This window comes from Acomys russatus, chromosome 27, assembly GCF_903995435.1.
Source record: "Acomys russatus chromosome 27, mAcoRus1.1, whole genome shotgun sequence".
NCBI classification, from domain to species: Eukaryota; Metazoa; Chordata; class Mammalia; order Rodentia; family Muridae; genus Acomys; species Acomys russatus.
The window spans coordinates 35,575,653-35,598,271 of NC_067163.1; the positions used below are offsets into that span (position 1 = coordinate 35,575,653).

General features: G+C 45.3%; 1 protein-coding gene across 1 annotated transcript in view; it reads left to right on the forward strand.

Annotated features, from left to right (window-relative positions):
- Enpp6 (ectonucleotide pyrophosphatase/phosphodiesterase 6) overlaps window positions 1-22,619 on the forward strand; it is a 97,154-nt gene that overhangs the window by 65,448 nt on the left and 9,087 nt on the right. The window contains exons 3-6 of the mRNA XM_051169659.1: window positions 93-204; window positions 8,602-8,743; window positions 9,250-9,429; window positions 12,843-12,980. Of these exons, the coding sequence (XP_051025616.1) occupies window positions 93-204; window positions 8,602-8,743; window positions 9,250-9,429; window positions 12,843-12,980 (572 nt within the window). The remainder of the gene's footprint in view (window positions 1-92; window positions 205-8,601; window positions 8,744-9,249; window positions 9,430-12,842; window positions 12,981-22,619) is intronic.

A 22,619-nucleotide genomic window follows, 5' to 3' on the forward strand; every position in this document is an offset into this window, starting at 1 on the left:
TGACTGATGTTTGTTTTATAGAATTGATTCATAGCCCTCCTTTAAGTATTGGAGACAATAACTATTTTCTGTTTTTTTTTTTTTCTTGTTAGGCTGTGAAGTTGAGATTCTTGGTGTCAGACCAACTTACTGCCTAGAATATAAAAATGTCCCAACAGATATCAATTTTGCCAATGCAGTCAGTGATGCTCTTGACTCCTTAAAGTAAGTGTCTCAAATTTTTAGCCATACCATTGTTGTGTGTGTGTGTGTGTGTGTGTACAGCTGATATAGGTGTCTGCAGTCAGGCCCCATGAACTGGAGTTGCAGACAGTTGTGAGTCACCTAGCATGGGTTCTGGGGACCAAACTCTGTCCCTCTGAAAGAGCAGCAGCAAGTACTCTTTATTGTTTTGTTTTGTTTTTTTGAGACAGGGTTTTTCTGTGTAGCTCTGGCTGTCCTAGAACTCACTCTGTAACCCCCAGGCTGGCCTCAAACTCAGAGACCCTCCTGCCTCTGCCTGCTGAGTGCTGGGAGAGATTAAAGGCATAGCAGTAAGCGCTCAACCACTGGGCCATCTCTCCATTCCCTCTCCCTTGTTTCTTGGGTGAATAGCAAATCCTAAGGAGGTTTAAGAGCACTGGGCCTAGGTGAAGCAGTGTCTGAGAGTTCAGCGATTGTACGTGGTACGCGAGTGGGTTGGAACCATGAGCGGTGGCACTGTTTGAAAATGGTGAATGGGATGTGAGAAAACCCCCCAGGGTTTGAAAAATCTTCTTTTTATGTTCTTAGACAATGGAGAAGCCATGTAAGTATCAGCATACCGAATATGAGCCAGATGCAAAGCCTCACATCAGCTGGAAGCACTCAGACCACCAAGATGGGGGTCCCGCAGGGAGTGCTTGGAAGCTCCTGTTTCTAGAGCTGAACTTGAGGTCGTCTTGGTTGCCGAATGGGTTTCCCATGTGTGCTCAAAGCAGAGGACACAGTTAGACTCAGCATAGAGATTTGGGCAGGACCTTTATCCTTCCAAGAAAGAGCACAGCGAAGCGTAGTGAGAGGCACCAACACAGTCACTACAGCTGTAACAAAAACTGAATGCACTTACGAAACGTTCCTTTAGTTCATAAATCTCTGAACTTGCTTGCATCAGAGGAGCAGATGAAACAATCCTGTTTCCAGTGGAGGAGGATGGGAAAGCAGAGAGAATAAGCAGTGTTTTGTTGTTGTTGTTGTTGTTGTTGTTGTTGTTTTGTTTTGTTTTGTTTACGACTGCCAACTTTGTGAAACCAATTCACCACAAGGCACATATTTGCAATGACCACGGTCACCAACCACACCACTGCAATTAAGATTGCCTCTCACACAGGTGACCAACTATGTGTTGAGCTCTAAGATTGCCTCAGGTACGGAGATGACCAGCTGGGTGAGATTAGCTGTAAGTAACCCAAGACTTTGCCTGGCAGTTGAGTCTTCCTCATGGTCTAAGGCTGTCTTGTACAGAGGTGACTGATGACAGGCACCTTGGTTTCACTTCCTTTTCTGCCCCAACCCTCAGAGTGAGTGGTCGCCACTCCCCCAGGAGCATCAAAGGAGCAAACAGGACCCCACTCCAGGCTGATTTTTAGACCAGGCTACCTGCGTGAAAACCTGTAAAGCAGAGCTTTTAGGTCACAAAATGTTTTAGCATGATTGTCACGCTAAAGAGAAAATGACTTCAAAATAGTAAAACATCAAGAAGAAACCAACCTAAAAAAAAAAGAAGAAGAAACCAACTTATCGGTGTAATTTGTTTCTGGTGGTATTTAGAAGGGGCAGAGTCTGGGGGAAGTTAACTTTTAAGCAAATGTATCATGCGGTTTATATGTTGCGTGTGTTATGTGATGTTGCCCAGTACCTCATCTGCCTTTCCTTGCCCCCCCCCCCTTGCCCACAATTACTGGGCAGCCATCTGCATGCAGAGTTGGTATACTGTGTTACTATCTGGTTAAGGCGGAGCCGACTAGCACGGCGGCATGTGGCAGACGAACGGGGATGGAACTTTAGAATTGCACTGTTTACTTACTCACCACTGCTTCCACTGGGTCCAGGATGCTATCCATCACTGTACCCTACTGCCAAGAGAGATTCGAGTGTTTGCATTGTAGTTGTCATGCAGATAACTCCTATCAGTGTGCTTGCACTTCTTTCACATTCCTCACGTGACTGAATGGACTCTCTCTGTACCCAACTCAGTGGTCACAGGTAGAATAGCAAGGAGTACCATATGAGCCCCAGGCCAGCGCCGGTCTATCTAAGCAGACATCCTTATTTTCATAATACCAGAATGCTGGGGGAATGAAAATAGGGCTTTTTTTTTCCTTTAGAGAAGTATTGTCTTTGTGGGTTTGGGGAGAATGCTGTTTGTTTGTTTGTTTGTTTGGTTCGTGTTTTGTTTTTCTTTGTCAAGGTTATAGGACTCTGGGAGATGCATCTTTATCTTAGAAACAGGACAGATTTTCTGATTGTTGTTATAGGTCCTGGTGGTAGTGGTGTGTGTGTGTCCTTTCTCTTTGTGAAATGACAAAGAAGGATGGTGATGTCAATTCTTGCTCACATCATCTCGAAGCTAGGTGGTATTTGGGATGAGAAAGAGCAACCAGATGGTACCACCTGAGGAAGGCAGTGGGATGACCCAGGTCATCCCAGATCCTCAGAAAACAAACGAGGCACTTCCTAAAACCTTCCTTCACTTCCTTCTAAAAAGGCAGACTAAAGACTAATGCTTGTGGATCAATACTTTTATGTAGACAAAAATCAAATCGATGGTCTTCAGGAATGAAGTCGCTGACAGTCTTAGCCAGATTGGAGCAGCCTAGAGCCGTCACAGTCACTCTGCAAGTAAGAGCTTGTGCACGAATTTGCATCTGGTGCAAAGGAATCTAATTCTTGCAGTAGGTGTGTTTAGGCAAAACTGAGGGGTGATTTACCTTCCCATCAGATAGTCCTGCCTGGTGCAGCAAGCCCAGGCACTCGAGTTCTTTTGGTTCAGCTCTATCTCAAATTCCTAATTATAAGCTGAAGAGCATTTGGAAATTTCCACACTTAAGTGGTTACACACACACACACACACACACACACACACACACACACACACATACACACACACACTGCTCTAAATCTGTATTATTCACAGAGTGTGACAACCTTTCCGAGACAATGGGACATGGGATAGATATGACAGGACTTAAGAGAGATTGTTTAGACCTGGGACGTGCCTTTACCACATTCTTTACCCAGGGACATTTCAGCAGGAGTCTAGGCAGCTCAAGAAGCTTCGCATGTCTGGGCAGGAAGAGATAAGCCAGCACCCGTGTTTAATCTGGGCGTTGCCTTGCACTGCCATAGCCGTGTAAGATGCCACCTTTGAATTTAAGTGATTTTTTTTTTTGCATAGAAAAAACGATAAAAGTTGATTTTTTAATATCCATTGGATCAAAGGGCTTTATTCCTGTTAACTTGTTTGGTTGTTGTTTACAGTAACCTGTTTTATTTACATTCCTCTACTGTGTTACACAGGTATTCTCCCCATCTGTCCTGGTTTGATTTTTTTGTTGCTATAGTAAATCCTATGGTAAAAGCAACTTGAGGAGGAAAGGGTTTGTTTTAGTCTATAATTATAGTCCATCATCAAGAGAAGGCTAGGCAGGAACTCAAGCAACATTCTGGAGACAGGAACTGGAGCAGAAAACACAGAGAAGCACTGCTTACTGCCTCGCTTTCTTGGCTGGCTCAGCCACCTTGCTTGCACAGCCCAGGCCCACACGCTGGGGATGGTGCTGCCCATAGTAGGCTAAGGCCATCCTACATCAATCAGCAACCAAGCAAATGGCTCACAGACATGCACATAGGCCAAGCTGATCTCTTCGCCTCAGGTTCCCTCTTCACTGATTTGTCTAGGTCTGTGTCAGGTTGGTAAAATCCGATTATGACACCATTTCACAAAGGCATCACTAACTCTTGAAGGTTAGCCACCTTCTCCTGACCTCACAAGCTGTTAGTGTAGAGTCAGCACCCAGGCTCTTGTGGTAGAGGCTTACTACGGAAGACCCTAGCCTTCCCCTACGTGTGAAGTGACTGAAAACTAGCTCCTTGCTCCTACAACCCAGTGCATACGCTCATCTCTGAGCTACCTTGAGGGAAGAACCAGGCAGGTGAAGGGAGTTAAACATAGCTCATTTAGCACCCACATGGCAGTATATTTGTTACTTTCCCATCATGTAATAGAACACCATGACCAAGGCAACTTATAGAAGAAAGAGTTTCTTTGGCTTATGGTTTCATACAGTTAAGAGTCCATAATGGAAGATGCGTCATGGCAGCAGACACCGTGGATGGAGTAGAAAGCTGAGAGGCTAGAGTGCGTATTTCAACCACTACCAGGAAGCAGAAAGAGTGAACTGAAAAATAGGGAGGTTTTTTTTTATTCTTAAAGCCCTTCTGTGGTGATGCACTTCCTCCAGCAAGGCCACCTAAACCTCCCTATCCAGCACCTCGGCTGGGGGCCAAGTCTCCAATGCATGAGACCACAGGAGACATTACTCATTCAAATCCCAGATGGGGAAACTGAGGTGTAGAGGTGTCTTTGCCATTCATCTGTGACACCTTTATTGAGAAGAGAAGCATGGATCTGAAACCATCTTTGTGCTCGAGGTAGTTTTCAATTACGACGGATGGAGTGAGAGTAACAAAGTGGTTAGGAGAATACGAGAGATGCATAACTGAAAACAAGAGCTGCTGGGGGATGAGGAGATATGGATATTAATATGTGCAGAAAGATCAGTAACACTGAGAATAGTCCAACTGTAGTTTTAGGGTTGTTTTCCCCATCAGAAAATTTAAATTTTGTTTCCTCGGCTTCCTGCTATAACTTGCAACTAAGTTTACAGAATCTGAGTGATAACCACGAATGAAATATGGTGACTTTTAAGCCATTGTCTTAGACGGCACTCCAATGTGACACTGAAGGAACACGTTGCCATATCGGGCGCCTTCTTTCTAAATGTTGTCATCTTTCTTAACAGCCAGGAACTAACCATACCTTTAAATTGCTTCCATTTCTCTCTGCCCAGTTCTTCTCTCTTCCCAATCTACTTCAGCAAGAAAAATGGATATGACATTATGAACCTTTTAAATTGCAAAGCAACCTAGACAGAATTATAAGGTGATAGGAGACTTGGGTGTCCCTGCAACCCTGGGGTTGGAAACCCCATGCGGTTTTCTGGGAACTAGTTTTGAGAGCCACATGTCCTTCTGGCATGGTTCCTGGACCTCAAAGCTGTAAATAGCAGTCATGCAAGCATGTCCACGCAACTCGCCTCACCCAGCCCTGTTACAAACGAGCTGACCTGTGATAGAGACCAGACCCACATTGGAAACAGCTGGCTACCAAGAATTTATCTGCTAAATTCCAAACAGGCAAGAGCCGTCAGCCCTGGGAGTCTTCAGTCCCTAACGAATCAATGAAACCTTAACACAGAAACCTCTTAACTTGTGTATTCCCCGTAACACAAGCATCCCAAATCAAGTGTTCCTGGCATCTAAGGTTGACAGCTTCCTGAAACAATGCCACCACATAAATTGTGACACTTTCCAGCTTTCTGACCACATAGAGATTTTCAAATGTGATATAAAGCCCTGGAGAAACCAGCCTGCGCGACAGTGCACTACAAACACGCTGGCAATACAGTGGGTACTCAAATGAAGAGACCTGGGTGTATCTCATTAAACTACAGTGCTGCAATAAACCTTTAGTAGGTCACCAGTGTATTAAGTGGGATTTCCCACCATATGTAGGGCCCATGCTGGAAGTGTGGACACCTAAACATATGATATAGTACGTGAACCAGCACATCTGGAATGCCTAAGATGCCAGTACATAAAGCAGATATATGTGGAGGCTTATCTCCAGGACAGGTTTTATGGAAGCTTTCATTGTGTTCAGATGTAGTGATGGAGGAAGAATCCAGAGGCCTACTAGCCGTGGGCCACGAGCGAGTTTCAGCATATGGATGAAAATCATACAACCTAGTACTGACTTCTCCCTGCCACCTACACACTGGCGGGGCCCTAGAGGAACCTTTTGTACCTGACAATGTACAGATGCAGAGGCAGTTTAAATTAGTCATTCTCACATTAGGGAGCATGAATACTGATAATACCATTTGTGAGAAAAATCTAAATACGGACATGGCCCAATCCATACTGTGGAGGAGGGTGGTAATGGGCTTATTAATGAAGAGTCAATTTGTTTTGTTCCAGAAAGAGAAAAGAACATTTGTCTGACAATTTCATTTCACGTGAAACCAATGCTTCCTCTGGGATGTTCGTGAGGTGCACCCCGGGGTGCTCAGTAGAACCTAATGGCATCACTAGAGCATATGTGACCGTGTGACCATGTGACCATAAAGGAGAAAGATGCCAGCCGGAGACTGCTCTGGGATCTCTTCCCTGGTTTAGAAGATGGAATACATGTGGAAGGACATTCAAAGGCCCAGTTCACATTTCCAGATTCCAACTGTGTCTCAGAGATCTGCCAGTGAGGGAGAGGCTTCCAAAACTTCCCTGAAGCCTGCTTCTCCACATGCAAATCTGTGAATGCTTTCCTGTGAGCACTTAGCTGACAACCGTAGACTCATACTGTGTGAAAAACGCTAAGCTTGAGCTGAGATGGAGGATGGATTGCCATTCCTGAAGTCCCTATAGCTCCCTCCAGTCCTGGAAACAGGGTCAACCCATAGACACAGAGCATCTCAGTGACAATGATGTGTCTCTTAGTGTTGCCTCTTAGTCACATCCCTCTTCTGGGAGTTAGTAGGAGTCCTGTAACAGAGCAATGATCTCCACAGTTCAGTCGAGCTGGTGAGATGGCTCCCCTTTGCTGTGGGCTGTAGAGTTGACTCTTGGCAGTGGCCATCCCGTGTTCTAGAGACCTGGGTTTAAATCCTAGCTCCATCTTGTGATACTGGCTACTGTTTTAAACTGTCTTGAATTCTGGAGTTAGGAATATAGTTAAGTTGCTAGAGTGCTTATCCAGCATTCTAGCATGTAGCCCTGAGTTTGATCCCCCCAAAGCATATAAAACCAGGTACATAGCTGAAATTCCAGGACTTGGGAGAAGTGAAGGCAGGAGAATCAAAAGTTCAAGGTTACCTTTGTCTATATGATTCAAAGCCAGCCTGGAACCCCTGTCAATGAAGATGATGATGATGATGATGATGACGACGACGACGATGATGCAACAACATAGTACATGGCCATAGTCAACAGCCTGTTTAGCTGGTATTCATTATTACACACTTAGCTGGCAACTGTAGAATCTTACTGTGTGCACAATGCTAACTAAGCTTGGGCTGAGATGCAATGGAGAAAGAATGACCATTCCTGATGTGAAAGTATCTCATACTTTAGAAGGAGAAGAGTACACACCAAAAGACCTAGAAGTGAGCATATAGTCATAGGAGCACACAGTAGGGCCACTTGACCTAGCCTCAAGATACCAGAGGCAGCCTCCTGGAGGAGGGAACACATGCCTATGTGTCTAGCTGTGTTTGTGTGTTGTATACAGATGTGCATAAAATAGAGTTTTCAAGAGAAATAAGGCAATTTGACAAGGATATTAACACTACAGGTCCAAGCAGAGAAAACAGTCTTTCATCCCCTTTTCCCACCCCGCCCCCCCCCGCCATTGGCTCATCTGTTGTCAGTTCTGGATGCCACCATAATAGTCTTTACCACCATCACCATCACGCTGGTCTGTTTTGGGTGCTTGATGGGAGAAAGGGCAAAGCCGGAGCTTGAGGGGGGTTGTGGGTAGGGTCACAGCAAAAAGTGCTGTGTGAAGGAAGGAGAGGACAGACCCTGGAATTCTTTCTTCTCCCCATGAGGGAACCACCCCTCTTAACATTGCTAGGTTCTGGTCATTCTTAGGCCAGCATTGGTGGGTAGATGGTTTGCATTTCTACCATCAATGCTGGCCTCGGAGGAGTTTTGGAGTTCATAAAAGTACAGTTGCTTTTAGCATTTACTCTGTCTACATGGGATCTGACCTTTCACAGGTCCCCACAGAGCACATGGCTGATGTCAGGTCCTAAGGATTAATCTATTTATAACTAGCAAAGCTGCTGTGACAATACTGTTTTTACTCTTGCCAGTGAGACCCACAATCTGGCATTTTGTTAGGACTCCCTTAAAGTCTCTCAGTGGTTTTTCGGCAGTTATTTAAAGCATTGTTTCCAGATTCCTGACTTTTAAGCCCCAGCAGGCTGTGAGAAGGGAGTTATATTGGCTATGGTCTGTATCTTCCTACATCGTTCAACTTGGGGGAATATGAAAACCAGTACAGTGTGGCCAGAAGGAGTGACCAACAGATACACTCCCCAAATCTTGTCACCAAGATGCAAGAGACTAGAAACCTTGAGTTCAGTATCCACTCACACTTGTGTATGTGGAAATGTGCAGTTGGACTGGTACACTGGGCAGAGTTTGAGGGTTCTCTCACCTTCATAGTGGGTAAGCAGGTCATAAGGGGGCAAGCTGACAGAGGTCTCGTCAACTGTGACTGTCTCATTCTGTTTCCTCCAGGAGTGGCCGAGCTGATCTAGCAGCCATATACCATGAGCGCATTGATGTGGAAGGCCACCACTATGGCCCCTCATCACCTCAGAGAAAAGATGCCCTCAAAGCTGTGGACACTGTTCTGAAGTATATGACCCAATGGATCCAGGTGACCCAAAGCAAGGGCAACTCATCTGGCATTTTCTCCTGTCATCTCTTTTCATCCCATGATTGTCACTCCTTCATATGTCCTTCAACAATTTATTTACTAGATCAGTGTGAGGGTCCTTTTCTTCACATAACACCAAGGGCTAGAGAGCTGGCCTGGTTCCATGGAATATTAGTAAGTCTACTGACCATCTTAGCCTGGACGTAGGGGTCAAATATGACTTCCAACTTCATCTCTTTCTCCTTTAATCTATAATTTTAAAAACACTTCTCTGTTTGTTTGTTGATTTTGTTTTTCTAGATAGGGATTCTCTCTGTGCAGCCTTGGCTGTCCTGGACTCGCTTTGTAGACCAGACTTATAGAGATCTGCCTGCCTCTGCCTACCAGTGTGCTGGGATTAAAGGCATGTGCCACAACCCATGGCTAAAAGCACCTCTTTACAAGATTTTGTGTAAGGAAGGACCTTTCTCCCATCACTGTAATCACTGCCTGTGTCCACCCCACAGGAAAGAGGCCTGTTGGATGACCTAAATGTCATCATTTTCTCAGACCATGGAATGACTGACATCTTCTGGATGGATAAAGTCATTGAGTTGAGCAAGTACATCAGCCTGGATGACCTGCAGCAAGTGAAGGACCGAGGGCCCGTTGTGAGCCTGTGGCCAGTCCCTGGAAAACACTCCGAGGCAAGACACAACATGGTGGAGGAGGGAGGGGACATGGGCCCATTGACCTCTAGTTTGTATTTTGTCTTCTTCTTAGAGTTTTCATAATCAACGCTGTAACCTGGTGAGTGTAGCTGGCATTTGCTACTTTGTGGGCTTTTCTTTATTCCACCATTCTCCTCCCTTTTCTTCTTCCCTTTCAACCTCCTAACTCTAAATAGGAGAGACGGAAGGATAGAGAGGAAAGGAAAGAGATCCCTGAATAAAGTCAGGGGTCGGAAAGGGCATTTCTTCTCTGCTTACGACTACTTAACCAACTGTGACTAACAGCAACTAACCAACATCCAAAAACCCACCAACACCCCTGGGGCCTACCTAGCATTTACGTACACTCTGAAAAGTTCCCAGAATTCCAAACACCATACAATCACAGAAGCTATATGCAGCTAGAAAAACCACACCTCTGCTAGAGCACGAGGCAAATCATAGTCAGCTGCTGTAAAGCAACCCTGTATCCCCACACCAGGGATTAAAACAAAAACATATTCTTATAATATTGCTGTGTGTGTTTTTTTTTTTTTTAAGAAACCAAAATTCCAGAATACTCACTACAAGTTAGGAGCATGGACTTTGGGATCAAGTGACTGAGCCAGCCACTCTCTTACCACATGACCTCTGTAAGGTCACTAATTTTCTATATTTGTTTTACTCCATACTGGTATCTACCTCCACTAAGTTTAATGAAAATTAAGCAAGATAAGCAAGACCTTTTGAGGGCTATTATTGAACAACCACCCTGAGGCAGACTCTCTAGAGTGAAGTTGCCACTCTCATTTGCCTCTGATTCTTTTTCACCAGGAGATATAAAGATGACTAAAGAAGGCAGCATAGTCCACGTGTCTGCATGGGGTCAGCTTCTGACTTCGCAGCCACACCTCTTAGGTTCTGACCCCAGCTATCAAAAATTTTTTTATTTTTCTCTGTGGACAAAGCAATGACAATGACAAGCCTCTGCCTTCCTCACACGAACATGGCAGGCTGTAAACTGCATGGGAGTACATAGATGCAGGCTGAGATCACAGCAAAGACTATGTATGAGCTTATCACTTATCGCTTATTGTGAGATCAGCGTCTAAGGAGGAGATTCCCGAGAGGGTGTGGCTAAGTTCCCACTGTGTGCAGGTGAGGAACAGAGCTCTGTTTCAGCAACTCAGTAGCCTGTGTTCACACTCTCAAACAAAACCAAACAAACAACCAAAACCCAGTAATCAGGACTGACTGTGGGTGGTAGGAATAAGGAAGGGACAGGCGAGACCCTTGGCTGACAACTTCGTGTTCTCGATGCATCGTCACCTCCCATTGCATGGATGCAGCTTCTGTCCATTCCGGGGGAGCTGACATGGTCCAGGAAGCACTTATCTCTCTCGGGGGAGGAGACAATGCTAGCCAAATGGGAGCCAGGAGGAGTCTGGTGGGGGTGGGGGAGGGGCACGGGGAGGCGCTGATGTCTTCTGCATCCTCTTGGCAGCACAACAGTTGCCTATGAACAGTTGACATGAGCCAGAGGATCGTGATGGAAGCCATAGTCTGGACTCTTTGGGCCATAGGAGGTCCCTACCAGCACTTTGTTTGCCCTTATTTGAGGTCTGTTGTCAACAGTACCATTGCTTCATTGCTCGAAGCCTTTCCCTACTCACTAGGGAAATGTCCCTTTTTTTCCCCTTGAGCTCCACAGCCAGGAAATGAAGTTTACACAGTGCCCCCACCAACTCCCTAAATATGAAAGCAGAAAGAATATGCTACACGTTGGCAGGTTCTTGGGAAGCCGCTCTGTGTTTCTGGCAAGGAAGATCATCTTTGTCCCTAGTTTAGCACTTAGGCGTGTGACACCTCCAGGATGCTTGGGCATCAACATCCATGAGCTGGAAAGAGCATCTTCCCGCAGGATGTGCACACCAAGCACCTTCAGCAGCCAACAGCAGTTGGTAACGGTTCAAAAAGAGGGGCTGTGTTTGGCGACAGTTGTGTCATGTGAGGGACACAACAATCTGCAAGACTTGTTGTACGTCAGCAGATTTTTTTTTTCACTTATCCAAAATAGTTCTGCACTCCGCATACATCATTTTTAATCAAACCGAGGAAATTAATTCATAGAGCTATCCATAATGCTCTAGTCAGCAGCCTGAAGACTATTTTAAAGAATGTGAGTGAATAAACACAATTTCATGTTCATTTCTATTAAGGAATACATGTCTGATTTGGCTAAAGGCCAGCAGACCAGTGTCAGCAAGTCGACTTTAATTTTAGCAATGAATATTTAAGCTTCTGCTAAATATTGGAAATGTGTGTAGACCTCACAGCTTCATTCTGGAATTGGCAGTGTGGTTAATAAACAATTCCTAGAGCTTTGAAGATTCATGTGTTGGCAGGAGGGACTCTCAAAGTCAAGTTAAAGAGCACATATCTTTTCTCTGATTTGGGTGCTATTTAATATCAGCCAGTCCACTTTCACAACTGCCACTTAATTTTAGAGTGTAGAACTTTGGCTAACAACTTTTGCAATGTGTTCACTAGTCACTGATTATGTGCAAAAGAATCATTAGAAAGTGTGTAAGCAGTAGGGGGCAATGTTGCAAGGGCACTTCATATTTGATAGAAGCACAATTCTGGCATGACCTATGATCTCCTGAAAGGTCTTCCCAGATCCCGTGCTTTATACCCACTCAGAAAAGCTGCCGAGAAGGGACCATTTATCGTATGGTTGTGTGGTTACTTGAGTTTCATAAGATAAGACTCTCAGTGGTGTTTCCTACAACTTAACATTATTTTTGCTTAATCTGAAATCCTTGAGAGTCTTCTATGCATCTTTTTTGATGTGATTGGTGTGCTGTCTTTGCTACTTTATAGTGCCTTGCCCGAGAACTGCACCAGTATTTCTTTCTCTCTCCTACTGTTCTCTTTGCTGTGCCTCTTCTGCTGCATGTCTGGGCTACTCTGTGTATGTGTTTATAGGTGCACACACATGAGAGATTTTCATTGTGTTCCTTAGCGGTCCATCTCTTACATCAGAGAGCATATGGATCTTTAGCTCTCCTGGATAAAGCCAATTTGCTTTTGAAACTATACAAAAGTCTCTCATAGCCAGGTGTGGTAGCACACACCTCTAATCCTAACACTGGAGAGGCATAGACAGGCTGAGCTCTGTGACTTCAAGGCCAGCCTGAGCTACATAGTGAGTTCCAGGCCAGCCAGGGATACATAGTAAGACCCTATTTCAAGAAAAAAAAAAGTATCTAATTTTAATGTATATTTTTGTATACATGTATATGTATACAAAATGCATAATGTTATATAGATATAGATATCCTCTATCTCACAGATCTAACACGCACTTAATGAGTGTTCAAACTGCTCATTCTTGGTTTTCTTTGCAGATATATCACAAACTCAGCACAGTGGAACACATGACTGTGTATGAGAAAGAAGCTATACCCAGCAGGTTCTATTATAAGAAAGGGAAATTTGTCTCTCCTTTGACTTTGGTGGCCGATGAAGGGTGGTTCATAACAGAGGTAATTATAAAACATACCACATTTCACTCATTATTCAAATTCTATCCACAGCCCACAGGTAAGTCACAATTATTGAGATCTATTCGCTAGATGCCCTATGCTACAGTGCTTTCTCATCTAGAAAACCAAACAGCTAGAGGAGATATCTAGGTGGACATAAGCTTTAGGCATCAACCCAGAGTTGATATTTAGACTTCGTGTCTCCAGACGCGCTGTATTGTAATAAATGGCCCTTAACTCAACTGCTCAAGCGTCCGCAGATCCTGTTAGCTTAAGATGGAGCTATTACTGTGATCTGAGGCCATTGCTCCAGGGCAGCAGAAAGCCACGAGAGCCCAGTGTTGCCTTCACCCACCACAGAAACATTTAGAAAACAGAACTGCAGGGATCCAGGCTCCCACATGACCAGCTGGTTTTACAGCAGAGAGTATCTTTCATTTTTGGCCTGAGCCCTAATTTGCCTCTGGCCTGCCTAACTTCCTTCTCATCTTCCTGGACTTTAAGTACAGTAGACTCTCTAATTCATGTATGAGACTTATGAATGTCCTACCTTCCGGGGGGGAACCATGATTGTAGGGAAAGTACCTATCATCTATTGTGGAAGAGAACTGTCCTTCAGACATGAGTTTGAACGTGGGTTGTACTTAGATCAGTCTGTAAGGTGAAAGGAGTAGTGCGTAATGGAAGCCAGAATGCCTAGGACTCAAGACTAGAATCTTCTGGTCACCACGACCTGATAACAAGGCAGATCTGGTCGAAACTACTGGCAACTGAAGGCAGAGGCCAGCCAGGCTCTTCTGAGACTGACTGGGCCTTCCTCTACCATGATGGTTACAGGGTCTCTAAGATTGAATCAGGCCAGCCTGGGCTACCTAGAAAACCTTTTACTATGTATCTAGAGACAAAAAGGATTCCATGAGACTCATTCTAAAACCATCAATTCCAGGGACTAACGTGTGGCTCCATCATATTGTTCAGAGTCCACATGGACTGAGAATATTGTGATCTACGGCCTTGCCATATAGCATTATCAGTCTCTCCCTCTCTCCTCTCTCTGTCTCTCTTTTCCTGTCACACACAAAAGCAACACAAAAATAATAATGAGAATACAGTCAGTTTTATGCGTGCCACTTCTGGGGTCTGTGATATACAAACACATATGTCTCTCAGGTCTCTTTGCGGAGCACACATGGCCCCTGGTTAGAGACCTACAGATGTCAGCACAAGACTTCCCAAGTTACAGCGAAGACCTTACTTTTTGTTGTTGTTGTCTTTGAAACATCCCTCATTTTATAAAATTCTGAAATTCTGGAAGGAAATTAATCTGAGGATGAAGTCATAATGGGCCACCACTCATATGTTAGCATGCGTGTGTGTGTGTGTGTGTGTGTGTGTGTGTGTGTGTGTGTGTGTGTGTGTGTGTGATATTTGCTTTCAGTGCCAAGGCGCTGAGAGGTTACCTCACAAGAGGAAGGAGAGGGAGGTGAACTGGCGGGCTATGGGCGTGATCTGGGGTATTTTGGTGGAAACAGGCTTAGGCAGGGGAGTGGCAAAGCCAGAGGTCACCACAGAGAGGATGGACAACTACTAAGATGCCATAACAATTCCAGTGGGCAATGCCTTGGGTCCCAAAGCCAGGCAAGGCAGGAGTGAAGTCCTCTGGTGGGGGAAGGGAGACTTCTTCCATTTTGGCAGATGTTCTTATAAAAGAAATACGGTAACCTGTTGTAGCACATTCAGGAAAAAGATGTGTATCTTCATGAATGATGGAAACAGTCCTAGGAGACTTGAATGTACAGGGTAAAAATGTGCTGGGTTACAAGTCACAGCTATTTGCTTTTTTATTTTTGGCTTCTTGAGACAAAGTACTGCTGAGTTTCCCAGGATGGCCTGCATTTACTATATAGCCCGGGCTGGACTCAAACTTACCAGCCTCTCTCCTCAGCCTCCCTAGTATTTGGATTAAGGCATGTACCACTGAGTCAGTGTCACAGACCATTAAACAATGGCTTCAACAATGATTTGACATCTCATTGAACTGAAAACCTGGAGACGATCGGCTCCACGGTTGCTTAATCCAGAAACTGGATGAAATGGAGTCTCTGATCCAGAGCTATGCAATTTTGCTTTTCTCTCAAGATCACAAAACAGCTGCTGCAGCTCCAAGCTGCTTCACCACGCAAAACACACAAAAGCAGGAATGAAGCAGTGTGACTTTTAGTTGCACATTATCTGCTATTATGGGATAGGGCTATATATTTCAAAACTATAGGTAGACATGGATATGGAGGACTCTGAGGGTTATAGAATGCAGGTGGGGAGGACCATTCTGCAAGAAAAGTTGGTGATTATGAAGACAAGGTCTTAAAAGAAACCCATATCCAAGAAGTTCTTGTAGAGAAGTTTAATCTTTAAAGACCCTGAAAATCTGCCCCCCAGCAGCCCCCCAGCCCCAGCAGCCCCCAGCAGCCCCCCAGCCCCAGCAGCCCCACCAGCCCCTCACCAGCCCCCCACCAGCCCCCACCAGCCCCCCACCAGCAACTTCCTCTTAGGTCTCACCAATCAACTGGTTGATGTAGCTAGAAAATTCCTGCCTGGGGTGAGATGTGGTCTTGAGCTGTGCTAAACAGTAGAATATGGAACCAAAGAGATGCAGAAGCTGGAATTAAGAGACAGAGGCCTCAAAACAAAGAAGAAGAAGAAGAAGAAGAAGAAGAAGAAGAAGAAGAAGAAGAAGAAGAAGAAGAAGAAGAAGAAGAAGAAGAAGAAGAAGAAGGAGAAGAAGGAGAGAAGGAGGAGGAGGAGGAGGAGGAGGAGGAGAAGAAGAAGAAGAAGAGGAGGAGGAGGAAGAGGAAGAGGAGGAAGAAGAGGAGGAGGAAGAGGAGGAGGAGGAGCTAGGACATGTCACATCATTTCCCAGGAGACCAGCAATCCACTCTAGGAAGCCCGTGACCATCTGGAAATGCCTCCTCCTGCTCCAGTTTTGGATCCCACCCATCTCCCCACACACTCGGGGAGCTGAGTCATGATCTCCTGGATGAAACTGCAAGACTAATAACTTCTATTACGTGGTTATGCACATTATATTATATATTACTTTTATATTTATCACACACACTAATTTAAGTTATTAAAAACTGCATCAATCAGTTAACAAGGATGCTCCCATATTTCATGATGTGGGTTTAAGAACAAAGAAAACCTCATAAAACAAAGCAGAAGAATCCACACCATGGACAATTGCATGAACAGTTTTTGAAACATGTAATTAGGGCTGGGGATGTAGCTCAGCTTGTAGACTGCTTGCTCTGTCATGCAGGAAGCCCTAGGGTGCATCCCAAGCCCCACATAAGCTGGCCATTTTAGCATACACCAGTAACCCCAACACACAAAGGTGGAATCAGGAAGATCAGAAGTTCAAGGTCATCCTTGGCCATATAGGAAGCTCCAGACCAGCCTCAGATGTATGAGATCATTTCTGGAGGGAGGGACGGAGGGAGGGAGAGAGAGGGGGGGAGAGAGAGACAGAGACAGAGACAGAGAGAGACAGAGGGGGGACAGACAGAGATAGAGGGAGGGAGGAAGAGAAGGAAGGAAAGGAGAGAGTGGGAGGGAGGGAAGGAAGGGAGAAGGGAGGGAGGGAGAAAATGAAAGGATTTAAGAAAGAAGTTTGAAGTATTAAAGATAAGTAAAACAAAAAGGTTTTAAAATGGAAATCAGGGTGGGTAGGAGATAGGTAATAGTAGGATGAGAGTTACCAGAAGGCAATATATATATATATATATAAGAAAGTTGTCAAGGAATAAAACAAATAAAAGCTACATAATAAGAGAAGAAATCAAAGTAAGACACATAGGACATGAAAAAATAAAATTACTTCTGAAAGATGAGCATTGGCCCACCACGTGCGGGATGCCACTTACCTGGGATTAACAACGATGGTTTATTTCACGTAACATGATTTCCAGTTCCATTCATTTTCTTGCAGATGTAGAAATGATGACCTCATCTCATAAACCCTTAAATAACAATACTGAGTGTGGGAACTATGAAACTAATCTTCCGTTGCCAGCATCATTAAAGAGCTAAGTGGACCTCTGAGTATGCACCAAAGGTTTCACTAACACCCCGGGACATTAAGTCACTTAATATATTTTTGCATAGTAAATATATCAAGAAACTTCTTATTTTAAAATGTTTCACTCAGCAACAGCAACCACAATGGCTGCCTTGAATTAAGCAGAAAAATACCTCCAATCAATCCCATAGGTAGTCTGCATAGTCTCTGGGGTGTCATATCTCTCTCAAATCCTTCCTCTCCTTCAGAGACCAGTGGGAGCCCCTCTCTTCCTTTGGTACACTCAGCTGCCCCTAACTGTCCTCACGTGGGATCTTCCTAAGACCTCAAATCGCTCTGCTGGGTACCACATTTGCCTACTTCTGCACTTACTGGCCTGGAGTGGAGGGACCCAGAGAACAGGTCTTTTGACCTTGGCCTCTCTCCAGGAAGGGTATGTACTACCGCACAGTGACGTCCACTGCATGTGTGATTGGATGGATTTAATAAATGCCTAGACATTTGCACTGGTTAATTACCAGCAGACTGTTTGCTTGGTAAAAATTTACCAAGGAAAGGAGGGTTAAGTTAAGCCCTCAACTTTCAATAACTCTTAATAGCTCTAGAAAAGATTCTAACTGGGAAAGGTGACAATTCTAGCTTCAGTGAGTTCCACACCCTACCCAGCTTTCTTTCTTTCTTTCTTTCTTTCTTTCTTTCTTTCTTTCTTTTTTTAAAATTAAATTTATTTATTTATTTATTCGCTTTATGATCCCTCCTTTCCTCCCATTCTCACTCTCCCACCCTCTTCCCCCTTTCCCTCCTCCCCTTCTCCTCAGAAAAGGGGAGCACTCCCCTATACGAACCCATCTCAGCACATCAAGTCTCATTAGGACTGAGTGCTTCCTCTTCCACTGAGGCCAGACAAGGTAGCCACACCAGGGGAAAGTGATCCAAAAGCAGGTAGCAGAGTCCATTCAGAGACGGCCCCTGCTTCACATGAAGACCAAGCTGCCTGTCAGTCACATACGTGTAGGGGGCCTAGGTAGTCCACGCATGCTCTTTGGTTGGTGTTTCAGTCTCTGTAAGCCCCATGAGCCTAGGTTAGTTGACTCTGTTGGTTTTCTTGTGGAGTTCTTGTCCCCTGTGGGTCCTTTATCCTTCCCTCCCGCCCACTGTTCAACAAGACTCCCTGAGCTCCACCTAATGTTTAGCTGTGTCAGCTTCAATTCACTGCTAGGTAGAACCTCTCAGAAGACAGTCATGCTAGGCTCCTGTCTGCAAGCGCAGCAGAGTATCATTGATAGTGTCAGGGGTTGGCTCTCTCCTAGGGGGTGGGTCTCCGTTGGGTCAGGCATTGGTTGGCCATTCCCTCAATCTCTGCTCTAACTTTATCCCTGCACATCTTGGAGGGAGGATAAATTTTGGGTTAAGGGATTTGTGGGTGGATTGGTGTTCCCCGCCCTCCAACCCTACATCTGACAGAGGGCTAATATCCAAAATATATAAATAATTAAAGAAATTAAACACCAACAAACCAAATAATACAATTTTTAAAATAAGTACAGAGCTAAACCAAAAAGTCTCAACATAGGAGTAGTGAATGGCCGAGAAGCAATTAAAGAAGTACTCAATGTCCTTAGTTATCAGGGAAATGCAAATCAAAACAACTCTGAGATTCCATCTTACACCTGTTAGAATGGCTAAGATCAAAAGCCCAAGTGACAGAAAAATGTTGGTGAAGATGTAGAGAAAGGGGAACACTTCTCCATTGCTCGTGGGAGTGCAAACGTGTACAACACTTTAGAAATCAATCTGGTGCGTTCTCAGAAAATTGGGACTAGTTCTACTTCAAGATCCAGCTAACCCACTACTGAGCATATACACAAAAGATGCTCCACCATTCCACAAGGTCACTTCCTCAAGTATGTTCATAGCAGCTTTAATTCATAATAACCAGGAACAACCTAGATGTCCCTCAACTGAAGAATGGATAAAGAAACTGTGGTACATTTACACAATGGAATACTACTCTGCTATTAAAAACAAAGAAATCATGAGATTTTCCAGGCAAATGGATGGAACTAGAAAGTATCATCCTGGGTAAGATAACCCAGAGCCAAAAGGATATATGTGGGTGTGTATTCACTCATAAGTGGGTATTAGCCATATAGTACAGGATAGCCATGTTATAATCCATAGAGCCAAAGAAGCTAAGTAACAAGAAGGACCTAAGGGAGGGTGCTTGACTCCCACCCAGAAGGGTAATAGAACAGCCACTGTAAGTAGATGAAGAGAGGAAACTGGTTGGGAGAGGGTGTGGAGAGGGGACCGAGGGCAGGGATCATGTGTCGAGAGATCAGAGTGGAGGAGGGTGACAGGTGAGAGGTGAGAGGACTTGGAGAGAGAAGGGAAAGTGAGGGCATTTCTAGGACAAGCTGGGAGACCTTCCACAGGGTAAGCCCCTGGTAGGGTGACTCTAGCTGAGATTTCTAACAGCGGGGAACATGGAGACAGAAGTGGCCACCTCCCCGCCAGGCAGGACTCCCACCTAGCTTTCAAGGGCCACTTTCCGTGCCCTGTCCTGGAAAGTGTCTTACTGAGCTGAAAAAAGCAAGATTGGTACAAGATCCTGGAAAAGGACTAGAAAGGACGGTGCTCTATGCTGATCACCCTGATCCCTGTGAGGCAAGCACGGGCCCATGCATCTACAGGAAGCCAATATCTGTCTACTGTCTACTGAAGAAATTGTTGTGAAAACCAGCAAAGGGTGTGACATGCCAGGCTCAGTTCTAAAGCCTGCAGCTGAAGGGCAGTTAGGCCTAGCTCCAAAATATTTGGAGGAAATCAAGAGAGTCTTGGGAAGCATGGCTTCTGAGTGGCCATGGCAGTTACCGTGCTATTGTCCAGGCCCAACTAACTAATTGATCTCCAGAAGGTCAGATGTAAAAATGTTGGAAGCAGTTTGCTTCCCACAGTAACTGGAGTCATGTGTGGAAACTGTCTGGAGTGCAAGCCTACCTTCCCCCATCCCCCTTCTCTTCCCCTTCCCTTTGCCCCCTTCCCCCATCTCCAGCTCAAAATAAGTCACCAAATGTGATCCCAGGAAAGAGGAAGAGCCACTCTGGTGCCACTTAGTACTTCTTTCTGACACTTCCCTCTAATCCCTACTGACTATGCTGTCTGGTCTCTTCCACATCAAGGACCAAACTGTGTGTGGTAGGAGACTCTCCCAGGTCAGGCCAGGGGACCGAGGCTGAGCAGTTAAGTCCTGTTTGGAAAGACAGAAAATCAGAGAAACTGCTAGGGCATCTCTTGGGACAGGCGTGTGGCAACTACGTACAGGAAGCCAACCTGTCTAACGTTTTGGAAAACGCAATGGTAGAAAAGCTAAAGGAAACAGTGCCGTGTGGCTTTTCCTCAGATACCAACAAATGCCTCTTCATCTCAGACAGGGCCCGGATAATAGCAACAATTCCATGAACCAACGAGGTTATTGGTGGTACTGTCAGTGCTGTCGGTCACCTGTTACTTACACAGCCCAGGTGACTCAAGGAGGCTACATGTCTGGAAAACCTACCCCAGTTTGGGTAACAACTCACAGAAGCCCCGGGGACCACCCGAGGACGACCCGAGCGAGGGCCCCCGAGGATAGCTGAGTCCCTGCCTGCAACCCTCTAGCCCGGCAGTCATCACCTACTTCCACAGCCAACCTTTAGAGGAGGCTTTTACTGTTCTTCCAACTCCCTGAGCTTCTTAGCCTTGTAAATGCGGGTGGCTTCTTGAGTCTTCCGAGCTCCACTCTTCCCTCAAGGAGTAAATACTTCGATTCGGGGCCAATTGTCACGGAACACCTAGCTAGCAAGAGAAAGCACAACTCTTTCTCAACCCTAGCACAGAGCCAAGACTGTCAAACTGCTGTCAGTTCACAGGCGGCTTCACCAGTGCCTCCCTGAGTTGGACGTTACTGTGTCTCCTCCTCAGTCTGATCTGACACTATGTAACCCTAGTCTCCCTAGAGGAAGAGGAAGGTACCTGGGCCAAGCAAGGCCTAGGAAAAGATACTCTGTTGATTTTTTTTTCAATTAGAGTTCTAATGCACCTTAAGTAGATTTCAGGTTTTATTTATTTTAATTTAATTCCCATAGCAGCTTCCACGCAATCAAGATTTTTTTTGAAATAACTCGAAGAGAAAAATATTTATACTCGTAGAGGTTTTGTTGGTCGGCTTTCCGTTACTATGGCAAAATAATTGATCCTGTTTGGGGCCAATGCACGGTAGAAGAACATGGCCGAAGAGAGAAGAAAGAGGCCAAGGTCCAAATATTAGCTTTAAGGACAATCTTCCCAGGAAAGCTGACCTTTTAAGGGTTCTGTACCTGCCTGTGGTCCACTGGCTGGGGACCAAGCTTGTAACACCTGGGCCTTTGAGAATATCCTAGATCCAAATTACAGCAGTGGTGGAAGAGGGGAAGAGGGCTTACATACAGTGACTAGTACTCCTCAGGCACCAGCCTTGAGAACGGAGCTCAGTTAGAGAAAGCTGACTGTTCGGTGGTTCCATTGAGTCAGCGCTGATTTTATGTTCCATTACGCCAACAGTGAAGCTTTGTGGGCTTTCTGGGAAGGGCTGCACCCAGAGCCACATTGAAAACACATGATCTGACCTTGGGATAGTGGTCAATAAAAACAAAGCCTGCCCTAAGGAAATGGTAAATTACCATGTAATGGTGCTGGGTGAATAGCTTCCAGGGGTCCCCTTGCTCCAACATGAGGAAGATCATTTCCCGATGCACCCTGACCTACAGAGTGCAAGCATCCAAGAGTGGAAGGCAAGACATGCTCAGGGGAGTCGATACCCAGCCCCGCTTCTGAGCTATCCAATGAACAGTGACTGTTCCCTTCTAAAGTTGGCCACCACAGCTGTGTCCTCCATGGGAAGTGAGACAGACAGACATGTATAGACCAGGAGGGGGGACTCCATGAGTCTCCACTACCCACCTCTGGTCAGAGAGAGGGAACCCATCTCAGTCACATGTGCACATCCTCAGGAGTCACTCTCTACTTCAGGGCCGGACACAGTGGCCAGGTTTCACCCCCTCCGCTACTCACCCTCGGCCTCCGCAGGGGGATCTTTCCCTGAGGCTCAGTCAATCAGGAGAAATGGGAGTGAGGAGGGGAGAACTCACCATCCTTTTATTTTGTTTTGGATTTTGGTTTTTCAAGACAGCGCTTCTCTGTGTAGCTTTGACTGTCCTAGACTCGCTTTGTAGAGCAGGCTGGCGTCAAACTGACAGGATCTGCCTGCCTCTGCCTCCTGAGTGATGGGAGTAAAGGCATGTGCCTTACCACACCTCATGAGAACCCACCATCATAATGCATTCCAAGCCCACAATGGTAAGTGAGTAAAAGGAATCCAAATGCATGAGAATCCTGCTTTTGTACAAACAGAAACAAACAAACAACAACAACCCCCTCAAAACAAAAACAAAAACAAAAACAAACCCAAAAAAAACAAAAAACTAATCCAGGAGGCTTAGGCTACTTACTCTTCCCATCCTCCACTTCATTGTCACTCCCAA